At 37.1% G+C, this 23,441-nt stretch overlaps 1 protein-coding gene across 10 annotated transcripts in view; it reads left to right on the plus strand.

Moving 5' to 3' along the window:
• ABCC9 (ATP binding cassette subfamily C member 9) overlaps nt 1-23,441 on the plus strand; it is a 74,836-nt gene that overhangs the window by 29,756 nt on the left and 21,639 nt on the right. For 6 of the 10 annotated variants that reach the window (XM_084514477.1, XM_084514471.1, XM_084514473.1 and 3 more), the window contains exons 14-29: nt 113-255; nt 2,824-2,932; nt 4,128-4,238; nt 5,165-5,237; nt 6,856-6,961; nt 11,070-11,108; nt 12,679-12,780; nt 14,204-14,288; nt 15,665-15,745; nt 16,752-16,889; nt 17,377-17,502; nt 18,046-18,142; nt 19,807-20,051; nt 21,078-21,226; nt 22,025-22,094; nt 22,944-23,101. In XM_084514477.1, the coding sequence (XP_084370603.1) occupies nt 113-255; nt 2,824-2,932; nt 4,128-4,238; nt 5,165-5,237; nt 6,856-6,961; nt 11,070-11,108; nt 12,679-12,780; nt 14,204-14,288; nt 15,665-15,745; nt 16,752-16,889; nt 17,377-17,502; nt 18,046-18,142; nt 19,807-20,051; nt 21,078-21,226; nt 22,025-22,094; nt 22,944-23,101 (1,832 nt within the window). The remainder of the gene's footprint in view (nt 1-112; nt 256-2,823; nt 2,933-4,127; nt 4,239-5,164; nt 5,238-6,855; nt 6,962-11,069; nt 11,109-12,678; nt 12,781-14,203; nt 14,289-15,664; nt 15,746-16,751; nt 16,890-17,376; nt 17,503-18,045; nt 18,143-19,806; nt 20,052-21,077; nt 21,227-22,024; nt 22,095-22,943; nt 23,102-23,441) is intronic. The other 4 variants (XM_084514479.1, XM_084514478.1, XM_084514480.1 and 1 more) reach the window with 3 other exon arrangements.

Raw genomic sequence — 23,441 nt, forward strand, 5'->3', positions numbered from 1 at the left:
CCAGCAAACTGAGATATGTAGTTATCTGCCTTATTGAAGTAAAACATTTTGTTTGTTTTCTTTGTTTTCAAGAGCTTTTATACTAATATGCTCTGTTTTTCCGATGTGACAGACATTTGTGACTTATGCATATACCAATGACAAGCCACTGCAGCCTGCCCAGGCCTTTGCATCACTGTCATTGTTCCACATCCTTGTCACACCATTGTTTCTTCTCTCCACTGTGGTTCGTTTTGCAGTCAAGGCTATCGTAAGGTAAGCAGTCCTTGTAGTTTCTCCAGCTCTTAACATCTACATTCATTTATACAGCAGGAAAGGTGCTAGAGAAAAAGGTTGTTCCTACCTAGTCACCTGGAAGAAGATTTAGAGGTGGGACTCAGAATGTTTATAAGCCTGAGAGAAAACAGAGTAACCATTTCTCTTCACTGCATGATACAGAGACAGATAAGTGTTCTGTTCTTTTTTATAACTTCACTAAGTTTCTAAGTCTGGATTCAGAACCAGGCCGGTCTCTCTTGTGTTGAGGTTGCTTCTCTTCTCACAGTGTTGCCACCTGTCATTGCACTCACATAGTACTTTTCTGGGCTATAGCCAATGCAGAGGCTGATAAGAGAGGCTGGGTTGCAGTTATCTAGTAAGGCTTGCCTTGCTGGTACAAGGAGAGCAACAGGCTGAACTTGACCTCCACAAAGGATGCATTGTGCTTCAAGTGAGAAGTTAGTATAATTCTCTCTCATTGTCTAGTGATAGCATGGACTCTCTTTGGAAAGAGAGTGATTGGAGGAACATAAGGCACTGAAGAACTAATTATGCAAGAGCAACAGCACTACAGGACTTTTCTTATAGAGGAAATTCTAATTTTTTACTGTCATTCCCCTGAATGACATTAAAGAGGTGCAGGAGAGGAAGCAGAGCAAGGCAGAAATTTGGGAGTTTTGTCTTCAAGTCCAAGAGATGTTAATGTCAGGACAGCAAGGAAGCTGGCACAAAGTGGGAAAAAAAAAAAAAAAAAAAGAAAAAGGAACTCATAAAATGTGTTACTTCATCAGAAGCATGTATGTGCCACGCATACACTTCTGCAAGTAACCTGACAAAACAGCTTCCTTTGTGCTGGGGTACAGAACACTTAATCTTAAGGAAGCTGGTTGGTAGTAAGTCAAATTTCAGATCTTCAGCTATTGCATCAGTGGTCTATATGGAAAGAGTCACAGTCATAGGGCAGTTATCTAGAGGTAGGCACTGCCAGGCTGCCCGAAGAGGAACAGATGGACACCTGATGGGCAGTAACATGTCAGAGGCCAAGCACTATCAGGACATGAAGATCAAACTAGCCTTCCCACCTGGAAGGCTTAAAATAAAAATCAGTGAGACTTCAGGCTACACAGCTGTAATTTACCAGCACTCATTAATAAACAAAAACAAATTAAACAAATAGTGTTTATTTTTATCAAAGCAGCATCAGAGCCACATGAGAGATTTTCCCTACGTTGAAAATGATTTCTGACTAGTGGGAAATATCAGGTCTGCCAAAACAAAATTTATCCTTTGGCGATCTTCTTTGCTATCGTCTTTCTCCCATGAGCATTACATCCCCCAAATAAAGAATGAATTCCATCAGTTAAATATATGTATACAAGTATGCACTCATTTGTGTTAAGGTTAAAACACTAATACTTTGGTCAGAATCTCCATTTTATTTTAAAGAGTAGTTCTAGTAACACAAAAACTTTTGAGGGTACCTGTCCTCATTCAAACACAAAGTAATGATCGATGTCTTATTAGGCAGATGATCAGAGCAAGGTTTCTTATCTTCTACAAGATAAATTCTTGCCTGATGCAGATATACTTATGAAAGACTGAAATTCTGTTATGTGAGTGAGACATCTAAAGAACATGTATACCGGCAAGAGGAAGCAATGACAATAGCAGTACATTCTTGCTAGCCACTACCTCTGTAGCTTGAACAGGTACTGGTTATTCCATACAAAATGCTCAGGCAGGTCTTGAAACAGGTCTACTTTCCCATTTGCAGGTTCATGTTCAAATCATTCCTCTAAAGGTATATACCCTCCTGCTATCTCCTGCACCTAGATCTTAGTTTTCACAAAGTGATGTAGCTCCATCGTGGCAGGTGGGAGTTTAGGTTCATCTCTTCCTCAGAATGATGGAGCCAGGTACTTATAGCAGTCTTACAGGAAGTGGGACAGAGGGAAGATAAAGCCTTTCTGAAGAATGAAGAATTAAATGAACCTTTGTGCTGTATTTCCCAGGAAGCAGTTTTACAAAGTAGGCATAGAGAACTCTTGCTGTATTTCTTCAAAGCTGGCCATGGCTATGCTGTTTTGTGTAGTGTTGGGTCCTGTTAGAATGTAGTTTATGCCAAAGCTGTGTTCAGGATGCACCTACTGCACTGATATTTTCAGAGGATGCAGGTAGGTGAATGACTCATTTATGCACCCTGACTGTGTGTAAACATGGCAGAGGCACAGAAGAGAGAAATCTGCTGAGACGGAAACCATATTCACAGAGTTCTAGCAGCAAGCACATGACTTCAGTTCTCCTCTTCATTTCCAGCTACCACTGCATTTATTTCATCTGTCCTCCTGATAGGTGAAAATTGCCCCAATGGCAAGTGAAAACTTGCAGACAGTTAATAGGAAGAGGAAAATATCCCGCAAACTTTTATTGAAATATTTTTGGTGTATCCTGCTGGCTGGACTGCAGATAACTGGAAAAGTACCCATGGAAACCTGGGCTTATTTAACTCACTGTCCTGTGGTTGTTTTGTTGTTGTTGTTTGTTTTGTTTGTTCGTTTGTTTAAGTGTACAGAAGCTGAATGAATTTCTCCTCAGTGATGAGATTGGAGATGACAGCTGGAGAGGTGGGGACAGCTCTGTGGCTTATGAATCCTGTAAGAAGCACACGGGACTTGTAAGTTCTGTTTCATGGCACTGAATTTCAAAGCAGAGAGCCCATACAGCCCAGGACAAGGCCAATGGCCTGGCTGATAGGGTTCAGGTTTTTTTGGCTTCTTACCTGACATTACTGATGACCAGTTTTATAACTGTCCCAGGTGCATTTTCTGTGTTTACAGGGATTGTTCTGTACATTGACAGAATAATGGTACATTGGGCATTTTTAGGTAGGACAACTCCCTGCTCTGGGAAATTCAGGACTGGAAGTGGAAAAAAACAACACTGAAGTTTGTGAAACAGGAATTAATTCCAAAGTGCTGTTGCTGGAGTGCTAAAAATCTAGTGAATTTGAGTAAAATTTGAGGAATAGTTCTAGCCAAGACATCAGTTACAACAATTAAGATGATTTGGGAAAATATATTTTTTCATTTCAAAATTTTTCTAAAGCTAGATAATTCAATTGTTTCAAACTGATGATTTCATTTAAAATGTGACTAGAACTCAAAGCAAGCAACAGAAAGAATAAGCACAAAACAAGCTTTATTTTCAGCTGAATTAACCTTTCCAAACCAAAACAGCATATTTTTTCTTCTGGCTTAACAATTATAATAAAGGAAATAAAAACAAAATTATTTCAGTGTTTACTTATTTTCTTTTGTCTACCTGCTATGCCTATTCAGCTCAATACAGTGCTGCTTACAAATATCCCAGGTAGCTCTAAACAAGCTCGTTCTACAATCAGAATTATGCATTAGTGGAGGATTCTGCACAAGCTAATATAATATGCTTTTCACTGTTGCATCTATTTTGCTTCCAAGAACCAAGCTGGTAACTCTGTGTGTCTTTAAGTCACTCTGTGTGTTTGTTACTCAGTTTTACTGACACAGCTTTGTTTGGAGCTACCTCAGGTAGAGCAGACACACCTGATAGTTTGAGGAGGATGACAGAGCTGCAATTTGGGATAGTTACACATAGGAGACCAACATCAAAAAGATCAATTCCAGTTCTTCACTTAAGGATGATTAAAACATTGCAATATGTACAACACAGTATAGTGTTTTATCACACATATTGAAAAGCACTGTTTTCTTCTTGTGACCAAGAATGGTGGGAGGAAAGGGAATGGACTTTCTTTTTTCTATGGAACGAAATGCTTTCCTTTCTTGAGAATTCCAACTTTTCTCTTCTCTTCTCTTCACCTCACTGTTTAGCACACCAAGGCCATCAACAGGAGGCAGCCGTTGAGGTATCAGCTTGAAAGCTATGAACAGCCATCAAGGAGGCAAACACGTCCTGTGGAAACAGATGACATTGCAATCAAGGTGGTTAAAAAAAATCAACACATACTGTCTTCCTGCTAAGTACTACAGTACTAGAAAGCACCTAATTGCTGTTCCTCTTCCAAAGGCAAATTGTCCATTGCAAGAACAAGAAAAAAATAAAAATAAAAATAAAAAATAAGCACTTTACCCAAAAATAAAGTGTGAAGAATTGTCTTCAGACCAGTTCTTTACAATGTTTCCCTGTCTTTTTGGGAAACAAGAGGCATCATGAGTCTAAAGGAACAAAAACTAGATAATCTGATTCTCAGGATTAATACAGATTTTTTAGAGTTTCCCTTCATGCACTTCTTTTTCACTCTTTGAACCAGGATCAAAATTTTGTGTCATTTTTTGTCGTTTATTCTGCCACATTATTTTAAGTTATTTTGGACAACTTTTCCCCACATATGGCCTTGTTCTCTTTGCAAATAATGTTTCATTGGAGGTATGCACACAAAGGCCAGGTTCCACTGGGGAATATTTTTCTTATGGCCAGCATGAACCTTGAGAATATTTAATGTGTACATTGGGAATCCATTCACAATAGGCCATATATCACAATATGCAGAATTACTCGTTCCTTGATAAGCTATGGTATTTAGAATGTCACCTGTGAAATCTTGTGATCATTATATTCAGTGTTTAATCTTTTATTTGACAGAATGAAAGTATTTGGTACAGCTCAAGATCACAACTTTATCACCTTTCATGCTGTGTATATATTTGTGTATGTAACCTTTCTTATTCCCAAGCTTTTCTGAGTTTGACAATCTTTTCTAACCTAACTTGCATTTTTATGTGTCTGTGTGAGAATACCTCATCATTCCTCATAGTTTTTTTTTTTAGTAACATATTTTAAATACAAACTAGACATTCTAGATTTTGCTCCTCATGTTTCTATATCTGACATGATAATTGTTTTGTAGGTGACCAACGGATACTTTTCATGGGGAAGCGGTTTAGCTACATTGTCCAATATAAACATCAGAATCCCAACAGGTATGATAAATGCACATCTTAAAAATGAAGTATGTAATATCAGATTGCTAATAATTCCATTTCTTGATGTTGTGAAAGGCTTAAAAATACACATTTAGTGTTTTGGTTTTTTTTAATTAAAAAATAGCATTAAAAATATACACAAAGTTATGAATTATATTGGGTATGGAACTTTGTCATCAACATGAAGTACTATATATACACAGAAAAAAAATGTAGTTTTTATATACCTGTATTGTTTATATTGCTTTTATAATAGCAGGAACAACACTAAGAATAAATGTAAAAAGGATGGTTGCAGAAAAATACAATTTTTATTATGAACAAAAAAAAAAAAAATGAGAACTCCAGGCTTCTTCAAACCACAGGTTCATCTAGACCAGGATTTTGTTTAAGCAGTGGCCACCAGTCGGTGCACAGGGACACAGCAGTCATATATTGTACTTCTCTCATTCTTCAATGTTACCGTCTCCCAGTACACAGCTGTTTTCATCTCAGTGTATTCCTTGACCTTCATGCAGTTTGTCTTTTAAGGAATCCTGAATGAATTTCTTTTTCAAGTAGTCGTTTGGTCTGCCTCCTCTACATTTCTTGCATCCACAGCATCTTTTGGCTATGAGGTGCACAGGTTTACAGAACATTGATTTGTTTTGGAAAACCTATGAAGCAAGTGCAAAAGCTATTTTTTACTTTGATAATGGTGAATACTATAAAATTCCTAATGCTGGTCTGGTGGTATTTCATGTTATTAAATAAGACTTTATATATATGAATATATATGTATTATATCCTACTGTTTACTTTCAAAATAGTTTGTTCCTTTAAGCTGACACATGTTGAATGTCACATAGCTGGTTAGTAATCCTGGAGTACATTATTCTACATAATCTTTCTCACAGTAGCATTAGGTGTCCTATACATGAGTGAACACTCCTTTGTGCTGGCCCAGTCCCACCTGTAACACCAGGAGCAGATCTTGGCTCCAGGGAGTTTACAAACTAAGGCCACAGGTTCACAAGTTTGGTCAGCCATTCTAAGAGCTTACATACTTTAGAAGGAATGAGTCCATTAACACATTATCTGGCAAGAAGCTCACCTGGCAAAAGCAACAAATAGCACACTTTGTGATTTCAAAAAGTTTGTGGCAAGATCTAACACCATTACCACCATAGGGTGCAGATGGAAAAGTGGGGGGAGGAGGAGGCAGGAGGAAGAGTACAGCAAAGGAGAAAAGAATAAAATGGATCTTCTTTCAGATGCAAACACTTCTGTGATTGGCCCAGATTTTCATGGAATCATGGACTGAATCCTTACTTCCCACCCAAATTATCATTTGACCCCAAATAATTTTCACAAAATAATACATTCTCATACAATGTATGATAAAGTATGTCAAAGCAATATTCTTGTGCTTATGGAACTTGGTGTGTACTTGTACTATCCATAAGTGTATTTCTATAATTGAACAGATGCAATGCTATCTAATTATATAGCGTATACTAACAAATTTAACCAACTATCTCAAGTGCTGTAGAATGGGATCTAGTTGGGCCTCGTGGACTTGAGTAGTTTGTTTGTTTGATTGTTTGTTTTAATGTGTTTATTGTTATTATCATAGGTCAGATGACAATGATTGTGGGTCAAGTTGGCTGTGGCAAGTCATCACTTCTCCTTGCTATATTGGGAGAGATGCAGACACTGGAGGGAAAAGTTCACTGGAGCAAGTATGTATCGTATAGCTATTAATTGTTTTAATTCAAGAAGGAGGTAGCTGGATTTTTTTGTGAGAAATGTAAACTTCATGTCTCATACTGCTTCTTAAATAATTACCCATGTGCATCACTCAGATTCTCTTTGAAAAGCATCAACTGAAAGCTTATGAGGGATTATTTTCATTTCTGATTTTTTCATGGTTCGTAGCAGGCAGAGCAGAGTGCCTCAGGAAGGGAAATGGGCCAGTATGGTGATTAGTATCTAATATATTAGCACTAGGAAATAACTGGAATAGAAAGAATAGAATATACTCTTCCTATTATCAAATGTCCTTCTGTGGTGGGAATCAGCTCTGGGTTTACAGTACTCATTATATTAGAAGAAAATCTTACAGCAAATAACATGTATTTCCCTGTTGTGGTAAGAACAATGAGGTTCAATTTATATCTGTTGTGTTTCGTCAGAGGCATTTGTTGTCTAGTAACACTGTGCATAGTATTTGCAACTCAGGTTGCGCAAATAACAAGATTCTTCAAGATGCATTGAAGGGATGGGATAGTTAGCCAATGTAAAAGGAAAAACAGTGTGGATTCCTACCCAGACTTAAATCAGCATTATTATGCTGCAACTGTTCACAAGTGAAGGCGTGACAGGCTGGAGCTTCTTCACTTGAGAAGTGGCATGTGTGGAGTACTAGCATGTGGGAAAGGCTGTCTTCGCCACTCAGTGATGTTGCTGCTAGCAGAGAAGAATGTTTTCTCCCTTCCCTGCTATCTGCCCAAGCTTCATCTGTGAGAGCCATATTCTTTCCCCTATGCCTACAGAAAGCAGACTGAGGATGCCAAATACTGAAGAGTGAATGCTCTGAAGAAGCTGTTATTGAGGAGGGGATTGCAGATGGGGTCAGACCTCTGGATCTACATGGATTCAGACCCAGTGAATGAAAACTTCCTATGGAAACTAAGTGGGACCTTTATTCCAGTGTAGGCAGGACAGAGGTTGTGGAAGTGGTGTGCTGTAACCCCAAGACTTGTTCTCTGGTTCTAAAGCTCAGTTCTGTTTCCTTAAATCTACCAAGCCAAAATCTTCTTAAGTAGCTTTTTGAGGAGAAAGGATGAATTTCATCAAATATACCAATATTTTTTTTGCCCTGTCCTTGAATAGGAACCTGCTTTGTCATCTTTTTCTTACAGCAATGTTGCAAGATATTTTTACTTTTCCTGTGTTAGTACGCATGGCATTTTTTTGTTCCCTAGCCATATTTCACTGTCTGCTATTCTAAACGTATGATCTCACTAGAGTAGTAGGTACAGTTGGAGCCAAGGCAAGACTTACTTTAGTGTAATAATATGCAAGCTGAAGTTTTGATGGACAAATATGTGACTTGCCATGGTTAATTTTTTCAAGATATATAATGAAAATATTGAGGTCACAATGAGTTGGATTCTATTCTGAAGTAGTTTAAGAAAAGATGAGTCAGAATAGTGTACATAAAAATTATTCTCAAATATTTTCAAAGATATATTTGAGAAAGACTCAAATTGAGTCCTAGAGAAGGATATGAAATCTTAGAAAGATTAGAGAAATAGAGAAATCTAGACAAATGCAAGACGTTACAGAAAGATTGTGAAATAACGTGAAACTTTATGTTGAACTTTCACAGTGTTTAAGGGATTGGAAACATATTGTCTGTTTACCAGCAATCTGTACATAACCAAACAGGTAACTCAGGTTTTTGCAAGCATCTCAGGCCTTACTGAGTGACTGTTTTCATTGCAAGGTATAATTTGGTTCCTTGCTATAGCTGATGCAAACATGGTTATGTTTTGCTGATAATTTCAGAGTGCCTGACAGAGAGATGAATACATGTACAGAAGGATACTTCAGGTATTTAACTGAATGGATTCTATACTTTACAAAATAGCAATAAAGGTCCTATTTACTTTCTTGAATCCCTTTCCATGTGGTTCCATATGCATGACTAACGTAGCTACTGATCCAAGGGTGATATGAAGGAAAGGTGAATTCTCCAACAAATTCAGGGGTAACAGCACAGTAAAGTAATGATGGATCAAACTTCAGCTATAGTATAATCCTGCAATACATCACTGTGAAAGCTCATCATGGGGCTTGAACGCCCTGTTGCAGTTGTGGTTGGCTCTACTGAGAGCTGTATGCTCTATTGCCAGGGTTGTCATCGTTTTGGTGTCTTAGGGAAAGCAAGAGCGTAACACCTCTTGGCAAGAATAAATTTGATGGGCCAGATCTCAGTTCTTCCCAGTTATATGAGACATGCTTCAGGTGCATTGCAAACCTTAGACAAGGAACTGTGGTTTTGTTTTCGCAGTGAACAATCAGCCAGACAGATGTCTTAAACACTGAAAAACGAGTCTATCTAGATTCAGTGATTCAGCTGAGCCTGTTTCGGATCTGAGTTACTGTTAATTGTATACTGGGAAAAATGTATATTTTCCTCATCCACATCAAACCAAGGAGTCAGAACCATCTTCTCAGACAGACAAGCAGAGAAGAGTAGCTAAGTGGAAGGCCCTTCACTGGGTATACAACTATCGAACAGGTTTCTGTGGAAACAGGCTGCCATGTACTAAGTGAGAAACAGGGGGAACTCAAGAGTTAATGCATTAGACTTTCTTCCTTTTTGTTTGGTTTGACCTAATTTCTGACCTCTTTCTAATCTCTCGCTAGAGTCCATCTTTTGATTTCTTGAAAATTCTTTCCATGATAGAGAAGACTGGGAGCATCTGCTCATAAAGGACAAACTCTGGTGAAGCAGTGTCTGTTCAAACTGAGCCTCGGTTTGTGGCTCTCTGACCCTTCTGAGATAACCAGCAGGGATCATTCACCTCTGATCTAACATGTTCTGCAGCAGTTGGTGCATGAAGAAAACACACTGATTGTGCACTTAAGGAGGCATTAATTATCAAAGTTCTTAGAAAGCTGATGCGTAGTGCAGAAAGCAGCATGTCTCAGTTCTAGCACTTTGGGAAGATGCTCAATATGTGAGTCTGGCACTATCAGGGCTCTGCTATTAGAATTTTTCTGTCCTTTGCCAGATTTGGATCCTCTGCTTTCAAGTGCAGCTGCAGTTACTGGTATCCTAGCAGGCAAACACATTTCTGTTTCAGCAGCAAAATACTTCAGTTGGAGTATTTGTAGACTTGGGAAGGGAGGATTTGGGGGATTTTTGTTGGTGGTTGCTTTGTTGTTATTTGTTTGTTTGTTTAAGTGAGGCAAATAACACATTAATATAATTTTCCTAGTCCTTTCTAATGTCTGTTTCCATTTACGTGGCATGAACTTACTTGTTAAGGTTTGGCAGTTTGGAGTGATGCATTGCTGTTCCTGGCAGCAAGCACCATTACTGGTCTAGAACCCCTTTGTATGGCATTTCATGGCCTTGGCACTGTTAATAAGTTAATTCATGGACAAAGAACACTGCAATATCATTACTGTCATTACTGACATTGTGTGTTCTACAAAGTGCATTTCATGAATATGATCCTTAGAAGTGGAGGCTGACAAGAAAAGTCTAGGCATTGCAGTGCCATACATAGCTTGATGCAGCCTCGCTGCTACAAACAGGTTCAAAATCTGTTCTGATTACACAGTAAAAGCGTGTCACCTGAACCTTGCAAAATTATATCTGCAAAGGTTGTCTTTGCCCCAATGAAATCTGATGTTAGGGTAGTTACCAGCTTCCATAGGTTGTTGGTGGAACAGTATAGAGAAGCTGACTTATTGATTGTCAATTTTTTATATTCACAGGCAATGTTAATAATTTCATTTTAACAGGTTTTACAATGCAGTTTTCATTTTTAATTCATTTTCTAACAAGATAGATTGCCTGTTTAGCCACTATGCACAATAGACACAAAACTGTTGTATTTAGAAAAGTTATATGCTTTTAATTAGTCCATGTTTATTTTCCCTTTAAGAGCAAAAAAAAAAAACAACAAAAACCTAACCAGACAAAAAAAAAAACTGATGTTGAGTTCGTAAAGTATGTACTTAACTACAGTTTTCCTGTATATAAAACTTGTATAACATGTTATTTTCTCTACTTCCTGCTTACTAAATGTCATTTACCATAACTTACAGTGTAAATGAGGCTGAACCTTCTTTTGAAGCATCCAGAAGGTATTATTTCTGTTTTTAGTGTATCATAATACACTAATTTTTTCCGAATTTCCTCAAACTTTCATCTTCATACCCTTCAGCCATCTCTGTGTTTCCTTACTCTGTCAATAATTATTTACTGTAGAATTAACTGACAGATTGCTCTAAATCCAGTGGATCCCAGTCTTTCCCAGCCATTGTACCACTACCTCAATCTGAGGGCTAGCATCCCAGAAAGGCCCACATCTTGCTTAAAAGAGGTTGAGTGCTCCTAGCTCCCATTTGACAACACTGTGAGTTTAGTGTGTTCCATATCTCTCAAGACAGGACGCCCAGATACAAGTCATCATCACATGTACCCTCCCATGAGCTTGCATGTTTTCTGATCGGCACTAGGTTTCATGCTTTTGGTAACCCAGCTGCTTGCTGCACGATGAAGCAGGGCCACGGCATGCAAAGGGAGCAGTCCAGCTCATGTCAACTGGTAATTCCAGCCCTGGCTTCCATGAAGGAGCCTGCAGGATTAAAAGATGGGCAAGCTAAACTAAAAAGGCACGCCATAAATGACAAACAAGTAGTGGCACCAATAGCAGTAGTTGGGAGCCACACCGTTATTTGACACCTGACAGTCCTGTAGACATATTTCATACTAGTGGATATCGAACTGCTGAAACTGCTAAAATTTTGGGAGTACTACTGACTGCTTCTAACCAGCTATTACTTATACCCTAGCACCCTCTCTCTCAAAAGTAATAGATACTTACATTCAAAGCTAATTTGAATGCTTGGTTTGAAGCAATGCAATCAAAGAAACAGAAAGGAAAGATAACCATTCAGATTTACAGGCCATTAACAATGCTTCCCACACGTCTCAGGCATTACAGAAAAAGGCCTGACATTATATGATCATTTTTGCCACAATACACAGACAAAACACCCAGAAGTAAAGAATTTTCTTACACTTACTGTACATATTTAATGAAGTATTTAGACACATTTAAAATTAAGCCTAATAAGTACTTGGGATACTGTAATGATTCTTTCCAAATCTGTATTGAATTGTCCTCTCCTCCCATATCATGTCTGTTCACTGAACATCTAATAGGCTTAAAGAAGAAAAAACTTTGCCTGAGAAAAAGATATTTCATGTGCACAGGCTGGTAAAATAATTTAAGGCTTCAGAAAGCAGCAAGACAAGTATAGTGATGACATTTGAGCAGTGCCTTTTTACTACCTGTTTCAATGTTGGAGAAAAAAAAATCATTTTTGTCATAATTTCATCATTCTGAATGTTTATAATCTACTTTTGGATTGAAATTACAGTTACTAAATTGAGGTAGGTACCAGTCATTTATAGCAGAATAGAGTACAACCTAGAATATAGATTGTGCCACCAGGGGAGAGAGTGCGTGCTGTTCTAACAAAAGTATCTCATTTAAAGTTCTTCCCTTCACTTCAGTAACAATTTCTCTGTCTATGTGTTTCTCTGTATTTTTTTATGAATTTTTTCTGTATTTTTTTTCCCCTGATTCTCAGACATTTCATAATGCGGATGTGTTGCTTTTTACTAATGTTCTTTATTCATCTACAGTAGAAACAGATATTCAGTGGCTTATGCAGCTCAGAAACCATGGCTGTTGAATGCAACAGTGGAGGAGAACATTATATTTGGGAGCCCATTTAATAAACAAAGGTAAATATGAAACCACTTGCAAAAAATAAAAATTTAATAATAATAATAATAATAAATAATAAATAAACCTGACTGCTTCCCTTAAGGGGTTTTGTCTTCTCCTTCTGGCAGAAGCTTTCAGATTCTGAAAAATATCAATGCACATGAACCCTAGTGTGGGTTTAGCTAACCTGACTTTAGCCATTTTAAAAGGCTTTTGCTTTAAATTAGCCTTTCGAGGCTCTATCTCTACCCTGAGTGCATGTCTAAAATTTATGTGAGGAATCACACAGCAGCAGCGATTCTCCATGGAATACAATGGAAGCCTTATGTGTATTTTTCAAGCAGCTAAAGTCAGGTGAGATGAATCCCATCTTTGGATGCTAGTGCCATATTTTTGTTTTGTTTAGTGGAGCTTGAGGTTGCCAGAGGACTATGGAAACAAAGATAGTAGGCATGTTTCCACTGAGTTTATGTCCTAATCCTGCTGTGATATAGTTGCTGGAGCACCCACTTTACAAAAACAATGCACATATGCAGATGGGGTACCTCAAGGAAATAACCTTAATTCTTCCTATAGAAATACAGGAGAAGGGAGTGTGAAAGCTGGAAGTGCATAGTTTCTGTTCTGCCTATCCAGCACTTGCTTATAACGTCTTCCCAAAAAGGCTAGCTAACAAATACAGTGGAAAAAATGACTTAAGTAAAATAAATTGCTGTTGTTTCAAAGGTCATACTCATTTTATTTTAAATTATAAAAAATACAACCCATTCCTCTTAGTGTGTACTTTGATAAGATGTATGATTCCATTCCCACTTAACAAAAGTTAACAAATAACTCAAAATTCAGATAAGCACCTACATTTTCAGGGACTAGGTTCTTCAGCTAGTACATCATCCTAAATTCATTCATATCAAAGGGGCAAAACTGAATTAACACCACTCAGATTTTCTGGTCCCAGCTGCTTATTAGCAGATCATCAGAGATACCCCACAGACCTAGAAATCTCATAACACATTTTGAGTTTTTGCAAGAGGTTTCCTGACGCAAGATCAGAAGCACTGTAAGGATCCTTTGCCCTGAAATATCACACTGAAGTAACTGAAGAGGCACCTAAAAGGGGAAGAAGAAAACTCATTGAAAAATGCCTTCAAATACTCCAGAGTCCAACAAAACTGCTCAGTGACAGGGAAGAATGTATCCAGCAATTTAAGTAACAGAATCTTCAAAAAATAGTCTTGCCAATGAAAATTTCTGATAAATATGTGATTTTTTACAACATTTGCCTTACTTATTTTTGCAATTATCATTTGCAAAACATCACAGGGCCATAATAACTTAGCTGTGAATTTGAGATATAGGGTTTTTTGTTTTGTTTTTGTTTTTGTGTTAATAAAGCATGTGGCTGGTTAAACAATTGCAATGACCGTATTGGTTTTACAGGTACAAAGCTGTTACGGATGCATGCTCTCTGCAGCCTGACATTGACTTACTACCATTTGGTGATCAGACAGAAATTGGAGAAAGGGTAAATAACCTCAAGGCTTTCGTGTTTGCTTAGTCTATGTATTAAGAAGGGACTTTCTGATGTCACTCATCTAATCTGATTTGGGTTGCCAGCCTGATAAATAATTGTAATTCACTAGTGTTTACTGAAGTTATTTTGCATTAGCTGCTGCAGCATTCTAGGCAGTCATGACAATGAATAAATGCTATGACATTAAACAATATTGTTATGTGATCTCTAATCTGGAGAGCACAAGACAGATACAAATCTAAATAATGTATTTTGTTTCAGAGATCAGAATTTGCCCCTACGCATATATTGTTTCTTTGTATGCCATAGAATTACTACACTGGATGTTATGATACACAATGAAAAACAAAGATTCTCAAGGGATGAGTTTTGTGCAAATTTCCATAGAAAATTGGGAAAGATTCATACTGGAATTATTTCAGTGAGTTTGTTGTTCACTATGGGATAAAATTCAAAATGTAGTAGTCAGTAAAAGGATAAATAGGGTTTAAAGTGATGGGTGAAATGGCCCTTTTACAGTATATTTATATAGCAGAGTGATGTTGCTGTGAGCATACAGAAATTTAAACTGTGTATTTTGTCCTACAGGAAAATTGGGTTACTTGGCACTGATCTTAAGCCAGGAGAGCTTTATTCCCAAGCTCTTGTCAAGCACATCTCCATTTTGGTCTGAATGTGTGTGAATGAGTTAGTTTAAAAAAGCTAATTCTGTTTCCCAATAATGAATACATGGCCATATAAATCTTAATTGAACATCCTTGGATAAATACTTGGGCATCTAGACAGGACTGAGGCCTGTACAGCTACAGCACAGATCAGAAGGTCTCTGGTTTATTAAGACCTCAGGGATGTGAACGAGTGGCCTTAACTGTAGGATGGACATGCCTGGAAAAAGGCCGACACTTTAATGGTTGAAAAGGAAAGAAAATAAAAGAAAATATATAAATAAATAAAAAGTAATGTGCTCCTTTTGAACAGCTGCACCATGCTTTTTGTTGTATTGACATGTTAAAAATTGTTTTGAAAAAAAAAAATCCTTCTTCAACTGTACCTCAAAAGGGATTTTTTGATAGCCAATATTTTGCTTGCAGAATTTTATGCTAGCATTGGTTGCATTTTTCAATCTAAGAAGCCTACTGTGCTTAGAGAAGCTCTTCATAATTCATACTTATCCATGATTCGTTGCTGAATAATAATTTTTCTTTGTCTGTAATGTAAGGATTATGCTTGTTTATCAACAGGATTAGCATTTTAACTAAGCAATTGATTTTTACTGGAACCTTGTATAACTGTAAAAATCATATTTCCCAAGACCTATCATAATGTTTATTCAAAGATGCATATTTCTGATCCATTATATTCATTAGGGGATTAATTTAAGTGGTGGCCAACGACAGAGAATCTGTGTAGCTCGAGCACTCTATCAGAACACCAACATTGTCTTCTTGGTAAGATTTTTCTTTTTCATATGGAGCACATAAAGTTAGTAATAAAACTGTCATTCCTTGTATATATCTTCAGAAAACTTTATATTATCTTCAGAGAACTATAGGGACTTGTATTCAACTACAAATTCAAGTTATGGAGTTAGGAAATAAAAAGCCACCAGAGGCGGTATCAAAACATACTGGGAGACTAAAGAAGGTGGGACCTACAGAGATTAATGCTGAAGGAGGCAAACAGATTGCCTTTTACTCACTCACAGTGGTACCTTGTATCAACATAATCCTGCTGAAATCAGCAAGACTTCAGGATAAGGAGAAGCACCGTAATGCAATTAGATCTGAGCAATGAACAGACTGAGCATTCAGCAGTCTCCTGTAGAACGCTGTGGATTCAGACAGACTTTTCCTTCTCAGTTACTTCAGGGTATGTCAGGAATTTCAGGAGGCTACTGTTCATGAAAGGGCTGTCTGAGACCCTTCAAAATTAACCAGAGACTTAGCTCTGTTCTTAGAGAAGTGTTTGTACAGCTGAATGTTATCTTATTGCTAGCTGCAAGTTTAGTTTGGGTGAAATCAGTGTAGTTCCTGACTCTGCTTTATCTTAACTGTACCAGTTTCACATCAAAGTTAGACTCAAGTTTGGCTCTGGTTTCCAACATTTTCAATTTTGAATGTGAAATTTCAGACTTAGTGTTCCTTATCATGCTTACTTCATATTGTCAGTGTGGCACCAGCACTGCACACATCTAGACACAAAAAAATTAAATGAGTCTGTTACTATGAATTGAAGAATAATGGATTCTAGGTCACTGCTTTATAGTGCAGCCCTCTGACTAGGTCTTAGTCATTAGAGAGAGATGATTGGTCATGGAAGATGCTTTCTATTAAAAAAACAAAACAAAAAACAAACAAACAAACAAACAAACAAACAAAAACTTTTTAAATTAAAAATATATACTTTTTAAACCCTGCTCTTTTTATTTATTTTATTTATTTTATTTAATTGCAGGATGACCCATTCTCTGCTCTGGACATTCACTTAAGTGATCATTTAATGCAGGAAGGGATTTTGAAGTTTCTCCAAGAAGACAAGAGGACTCTTGTTCTGGTGACACATAAGTTACAATATCTACCACATGCTGACTGGGTAAGAAAAGAGCTACTACGCTGCAGATCTGCTAACGATGAACATACGTTTGAAGTTAACACTGTAATGCTTGACAAATTCACTATTGCTTTCTGTAATAGAGTGATTAATTCTATATATCATGTGGCTAGCTACAACATTACATAACATGGATTTTATAATAGAAGAAAACATTTTATTTTTATATTATTTGTGTAGGATTTTTGATGGAAAGCCACTAAAGAATTGTGACTTAATTACAATTATGACTAACTTAATATGGCTTGTCCATGTGTTTTACAAGTACAGATGAGTTTGGCTTACAGAAATTTCAGTTTATGAGCTGTGCTAACAAAATTAAGAAATTATTTCTTAAATATTGAATACAGTGAACACAGAAATTTATATGAATGTAATCTCAACAATTCTAGGACATCTTGTAGGATCCAGGTCAGTGATTATACTACATATATTGCTGAGTAGACCTATTGGGTGCTTTCTCCCCTAGATCATAGCAATGAAGGATGGAATGGTGCTTAGGGAAGGGACACTAAAGGATATACAAAACAAGGATGTTGAGCTGTATGAACACTGGAAAACTTTGATGAATCGCCAGGATCAAGAATTGGAAAAGGTAAATAGGAACATGTGGGCAAGAATATCAAGGAAATATTTTTCAGTTAATTTCTAAAAAATCAAAACATGTCATGAAGCAAGTTTTAAACTAGACCCTAAGGAATAACACATGAACAGTAGGAGATGTAAGGTCTAGAAGAGATTGTCTGAGAAGTCCATCCTAGGTGGTTTTTAAGGACACATTAGGCAAACATCCTTTTGGAATGATGTGCGAAATTGATCCATTCCTGGGGCAAGGGGTCTACTAAGGGACTTTCTATTTTAGCCTTATGTTCTGTTATTGCCATAAGGATTTAGGATTCTTTAAGAACTATTTTCAAAGTTTTTATCATTCTAGAAGAGAGGGAAAGAAAGAATACAAGGCAAAAAAGAGAAAGAAAGTGGACAAAGAAGGATTTTCTGAAAGAAAAATCCTAAAATACTGCGTTTTTGCATTCTGTGGCCTAACTGATCCAAATAAAGTCTCTTTGAGGTTAATGTTGGTGCCAACACAGTAGCAGACAACTGAGCTCTCAAATTAATGAATGGTTTCTTATCACAGGATATGGAAGCTGACCAGACTACTCTGGAGAGAAAAACTCTTAGAAGAGCCATGTACCCCAGAGAATCCAAATCACAACTGGAAGATGAAGATGAAGGTATGTTTTATCATTTCATTTTTTTATTCTATTGCTATCATTGCCATTTCACTTGAATATACAAAGCTGACAGCTAGCAGTGAAGTATGAAGATGTTGAGGGGAGGCTGGATACTGGCAGCTGGCAACAAGACCCATCAGGAACATCCCTAGGATGACAGACCAGGCCTAAAGGGATTAGTCAGTCCTGAGAAGCAATTCAGTGATGCCAGGGAAGAGAAGAGGTGAAGTGCAGGCTTCCTCTTACAGGGAGCACTAATCACAAAGATTCCAATGGTGCTGTTTGCTGTAATGATCACAGAATACAGACTAGCTATTTGCAGGCTCTTTATTAATGCCTTGTGTTTAATCTGGCAAAACTCATGGTGGATTGCTATTTAGAACATAGATCTGTTGGGCCTTGATTACTGCATTTTGAGGAGATTCCCAATCATTGTACAGTAGGCAGAGCTAGACACCAAAGTCCTTGAGATGGAAATACTACATTGTCTTCATACTTATTTGGTGAATGTGGGCAGAACAGCTCTTACTATGTGCAGTTATCACTACATTTTATCAGTTAATTTCTTGGAGGAGTTTAAACTGGGGTCACTCCCAAGCTCCTCCTTTTGATCTGTGCAGGAAAGCCTTGCCAACAACCTAATCCCAGAAATTGGAACCCATTATTTCTTTGTGGGGGTAATATAGAAAGTACAAAAAAAAAGATGTGTCCATATAGTCCACAGAATGCTTACAAAAAACAGTCATCGTTAGGATTATAAACTATATATCAGTATCTTCAGGGCTGAAATATAACCTGAGAATGCATTCCAGGTCATCCACAACTCCTATGTAGCCTGGGAATGTACACGTCTCTGTGTCCCAAAATAGTATATAATTTTCAAAAGTGTATAATATTAACTTTAAAGAAAATGCTTCTTACTAATTCATTTTTAATGTTCAAAATCAGAAATAGGTTGCATACACTGTCAGTTTAGAGCTGTCAAGTAAGAGCAGGTCATCTTTTTTTTTTACCCAAGTGTATCATGCAAAGCTATCAGACATATATTCTTTTTACTTGGTGGAAAAATATTTTAATGTAATATTTATGCATATATGAAATACATATTTGCCATAGCAAAAGTCTGCCACCAATTGTATTTCAGTATGATGTGCAAATTATCAAATAGTCAATGGTAGGCCCAGAAGAAACACTAATCCAACATCTACATTCTTTTAAATAGACAAAACTTTAGTACCTCTAAATAAAGTGAGAGTAAAATTCACTTGTGCAACAAATGACAGAGCCTCTGAATGGAAAGCTTGGGAGAACATTTTGTAATCTTGCACGTGACCCATAGTGCTCTGCTGACAGTACAAGAAAAACAGCTGAACACACTGGGAAAAGGCCTAGTCTCTACTATAAATACAGTCAATACTGAAGACTTAACATTAGTGAAACTTCAACTAGTCGAAGACTGACAGACTACAGAGTTACTCAAAGAACACAGGACAAAGAACAAGTCTTATGAAAATATGTCTGAAGTGTTTTCTGTTTTCAAATGATGAGTTGTATTTTGTCATTAAAACGTAAGGTTCAAAACAAAAGTCAACCACATACAGTAAAACCAGGTATAATTCTTAGGACTGCATCCAAGCTAACTTGATTAAATGTCTGAATCACAGAGGAAGAAGAGGAAGAAGATGAAGATGATAATATGTCAACTGTCTTGAGGCTCAGGACAAAGATGCCATGGAGAACCTGCTGGAGATATCTAACTTCTGGAGGATTTTTCTTGCTCTTTCTGATGATTTTCTCAAAGTTGTTGAAACACTCAGTTATAGTAGCCATAGATTATTGGCTTGCTACGTGGACATCCATGGACAATGAAAATGAACTCAGGAATGCTGATGATGCTAAGAGCACAAAGGTGGGCCATACCTTGGAACCTGACAGAAAATAAAAAAATAAATAATTTAAAAAAATAAAAAAGAGAGAAAATGTTTGCTGTTCATTTCAAAGCCAGCTAGACTGGAAAGATAGATAGACATAGTAAAATTAATCATTAGATAGGATGTATGAAAAAATTATGCTAAAAATACAAGGCAATTCAAATTTTATCAGACTTTTCAAACATGTAAAACTGAAGCAGAAGCATGTTAAGGGTAGAAAAATGGTTGAGAAATGAGGAATCTCATAACAAACTTTTCCAGCTGGATTTTTTAACACCTAAGTCAATGACCCCATTTACTGGCTATCCAGTTATGTCCTGTCAGGAAAGAAAAGTACAAAAAAAAAAAAAAAAAACAAACAAATAAACAAAAAGTCTTCAAATATTCAAGTGTACTGCTTAAATAGGATCTGTTTATTGTTGTAAATGTAACTAATATACAAATATCTTATCAGAATCCACTTAGCAAACTTTCAGAAGGCTTAAGAGTGTTATAGCCCTGGCAGATTAGTGTAGGATTTGCTCTAAGAATTTTAGTGGTGCTTGAACTTAATAATGTGGAAGTTTCCAACGTCTCTATAGTGCCTTAATTATTGAGATAATCTAGTCTGTTTGTCTGAATTCCCTGGCTAACAATTTGCCTACTTTCATGTTTACCCACCTCGTCTATCTTCATAGTTCTATAGTTCTATAGTTCTTCATAGTTCTTCAGCATCTTGAAGGATACTTGTCAGTAGCTTGAGTAATCTTGGAGCAGTCAGATTTTCTAATTACATTAACTTCATGAATTTCAGTTCCATGACAGCTCTTTTATTTTCAAAAAAACCAAACAAAACAAAACAAAAAACAATCTAAAATGTAATATAATTATGTAGTATCTGCAATGTGACATAGCAGCTGTTTGTACCAGGTACTAGTTCTGAAGAGCAGTACCTTGAGAACTTCACAGTAGACAAAATAAATGTGTGTTTACTCCTAGGACTGATATATTTGTCATTTTATTAGACTTATCATGTAGCTGTCTTCAGCATCCTCTCTGGAGCAGGAATAGTCCTGTGCCTCATCACATCTCTAACTGTGGAGTGGATGGGTCTTACAGCAGCCAAGAACCTACATCATAATCTCCTCAATAAGATCATCCTTGGACCAATCAGGTACAGGAAAAATAATGTTCCTTCTGGAGAACTACACAGTCAAAATCTGCCCTCTTTTTAGCTGGAAATGTACTCCTGTGAAAAACTCTTGTAATGGCCCTGTTTCCTTCAAGACTTCAAAAAGTGAAAATAAGCAGTGAAGCAATGGGGGAAAAAATCCCATGTCAGCACATGTCAAATTTTGACCCCTTTTTTATCTGGCTGAAAGGTAGGTGTGTCAGATAGCTCCATGCAAGCTTCAAGGCTTGGATATCAAGGAAGGCTTTAAGTGTAGTTCTGGCTCCACAGTACCCAGAGCCAGCCCTGGGGTCAAATGATTTGAACACTAAGCTTCTTCTAATGCCTGTGGGGATAGATTCTGTACATGCCAAGAATGGTCTCTTGTAGGCAATGGTCTGGCCAGAAGGGTTCCTGCATAATGAATACAGCTATCACAGTTCTTTCACAAAACAATGAAGTCCTGGTGCCTGGACCTGTGCAGGAGGTCAAATAGCAGCCAGGGAGAGGATTTGATCCTTAAAATGGAATGTAAGCCTGGAGGGAGTGTAGAAGAAAGAGCAAAAGGTAAAATGATTTGGGAGCTTTTGGAAGAGATGAGTTAGCAGCTAAGTGGGAAAAACGCCAAGAGAAGCATTTGGATAGTTAGAATGCAGACATGATGGGCTGGTGTGATATTTATGTTTATTGCTTAGTTTTAGAAAATAGCTGGACACAGCCTTGTATTTTATCTGACTAGGATTTTTATCCAAAACTGGAATTCCATTTCAAATAACATTTTGCTTTTAATTTTTTCAACAGGTTCTTTGATATGACTCCACTGGGACTAATTCTAAATCGCTTCTCTGCTGATACCAATATCATTGATCAGGTATACATATCAATATATTCTGTTTTATTATATCTTAGCTTTGTAAATTTTCACTTAGCTGCTGAATAAGATGATGCATTAAAGTATTCACTAGAGAAGAGCATGGCAAAAAGAGGGTCTGGAAAGGATAATAGACAAATTCAAAATATAAATTAGTCATACATTTGTAGCAACAAGGGCATTAAACTATTAGATTAAATGTGATAGGAGATGGCAGCTCTTAATTTCTTCATATACAGATTAGTAACTTTTGTTGGAAAATCTGGGTTAGCAAAACACCAGATTTTGGATTCAAATCAGGAAAACAGAATTTAGAATATAATAACTTTTACTATATGGTAGTGCATGTGAGGTAAATAGGTGCTCCATCCTGGCTGTAGCACGTATGAATTTAGATCATTCAGGGAGAGAAAGGGATACTTTCATTATGTCTGTAAATCAAAAGGTTTGAATGAGTAATAATCCTGGATATAAGGATGATGGGAACATGGAAGAAAAATTAAGAAGTTCTGAGAAAGAGAGTGCTGTTTCTCTAAATATTTAGTATATCAAGAACAACATACTCTTTCTTCCCTCTTATATAAGTGAGGTGGAAATGGCCCCTACTTCATCATGATCTTTGGAACACTGACCTCTAGAATAAGAACTACTATGCTGTTTTTTAACCTCTGCACATTAGGGAAGTGGAACCACAGAAACATGCAGGCTCCCAGTGTAAGGGGGTATCAATGAGTGTACAGTAATATCATTCTACTTTCCCTAGGGTCCTCTACAGGAAAAGGCATATAGTTGTGCTATCAGTTGATTTTGTCTTATATATTCTGTTTTCTGTTTTTCTGTTTGCTTTAGCACATTCCCCCTACCCTGGAGTCTCTTACCCGGTCCACATTACTCTGCCTGTCAGCCATCGGGATGATCTCGTATGCCACTCCATGGTTCCTTGTTGCTCTTGTGCCCCTTGGCATAGCATTTTACTTCATCCAGAAATACTTCAGAGTTGCTTCCAAGTATGCATTTAAAATCTGCCCTGAAAATTTCTTTTAAAAAGTTGGTATATAGGACTGTATTGAAATGTGAGATTATTGAACTAGTATAAGGGGAAAATTGCCATAGTGACCATGGCATCCTGTATACAGTCCTGAGGTATGAGTTTGAGCCATGCATTAGAGGATGTTTCCAGCTGATCTGACCACAAATAAGGTATTTTGGGAAGTAACATTTGTTGCTGAAGTCTTGTACACTATTAGCTGTTGAGACTGATTAGTGTGAGTTTTGGTAAGTCACCTGAGCCAGCTCACATCTGGTCAAAGCTCCTCTTTGATCTTTTGAGGGTTAGTAGAGAATTGA

Source organism: Aythya ferina, assembly GCF_964211825.1.
Source record: "Aythya ferina genome assembly, chromosome: 1".
Lineage (NCBI taxonomy): Eukaryota > Metazoa > Chordata > Aves > Anseriformes > Anatidae > Aythya > Aythya ferina.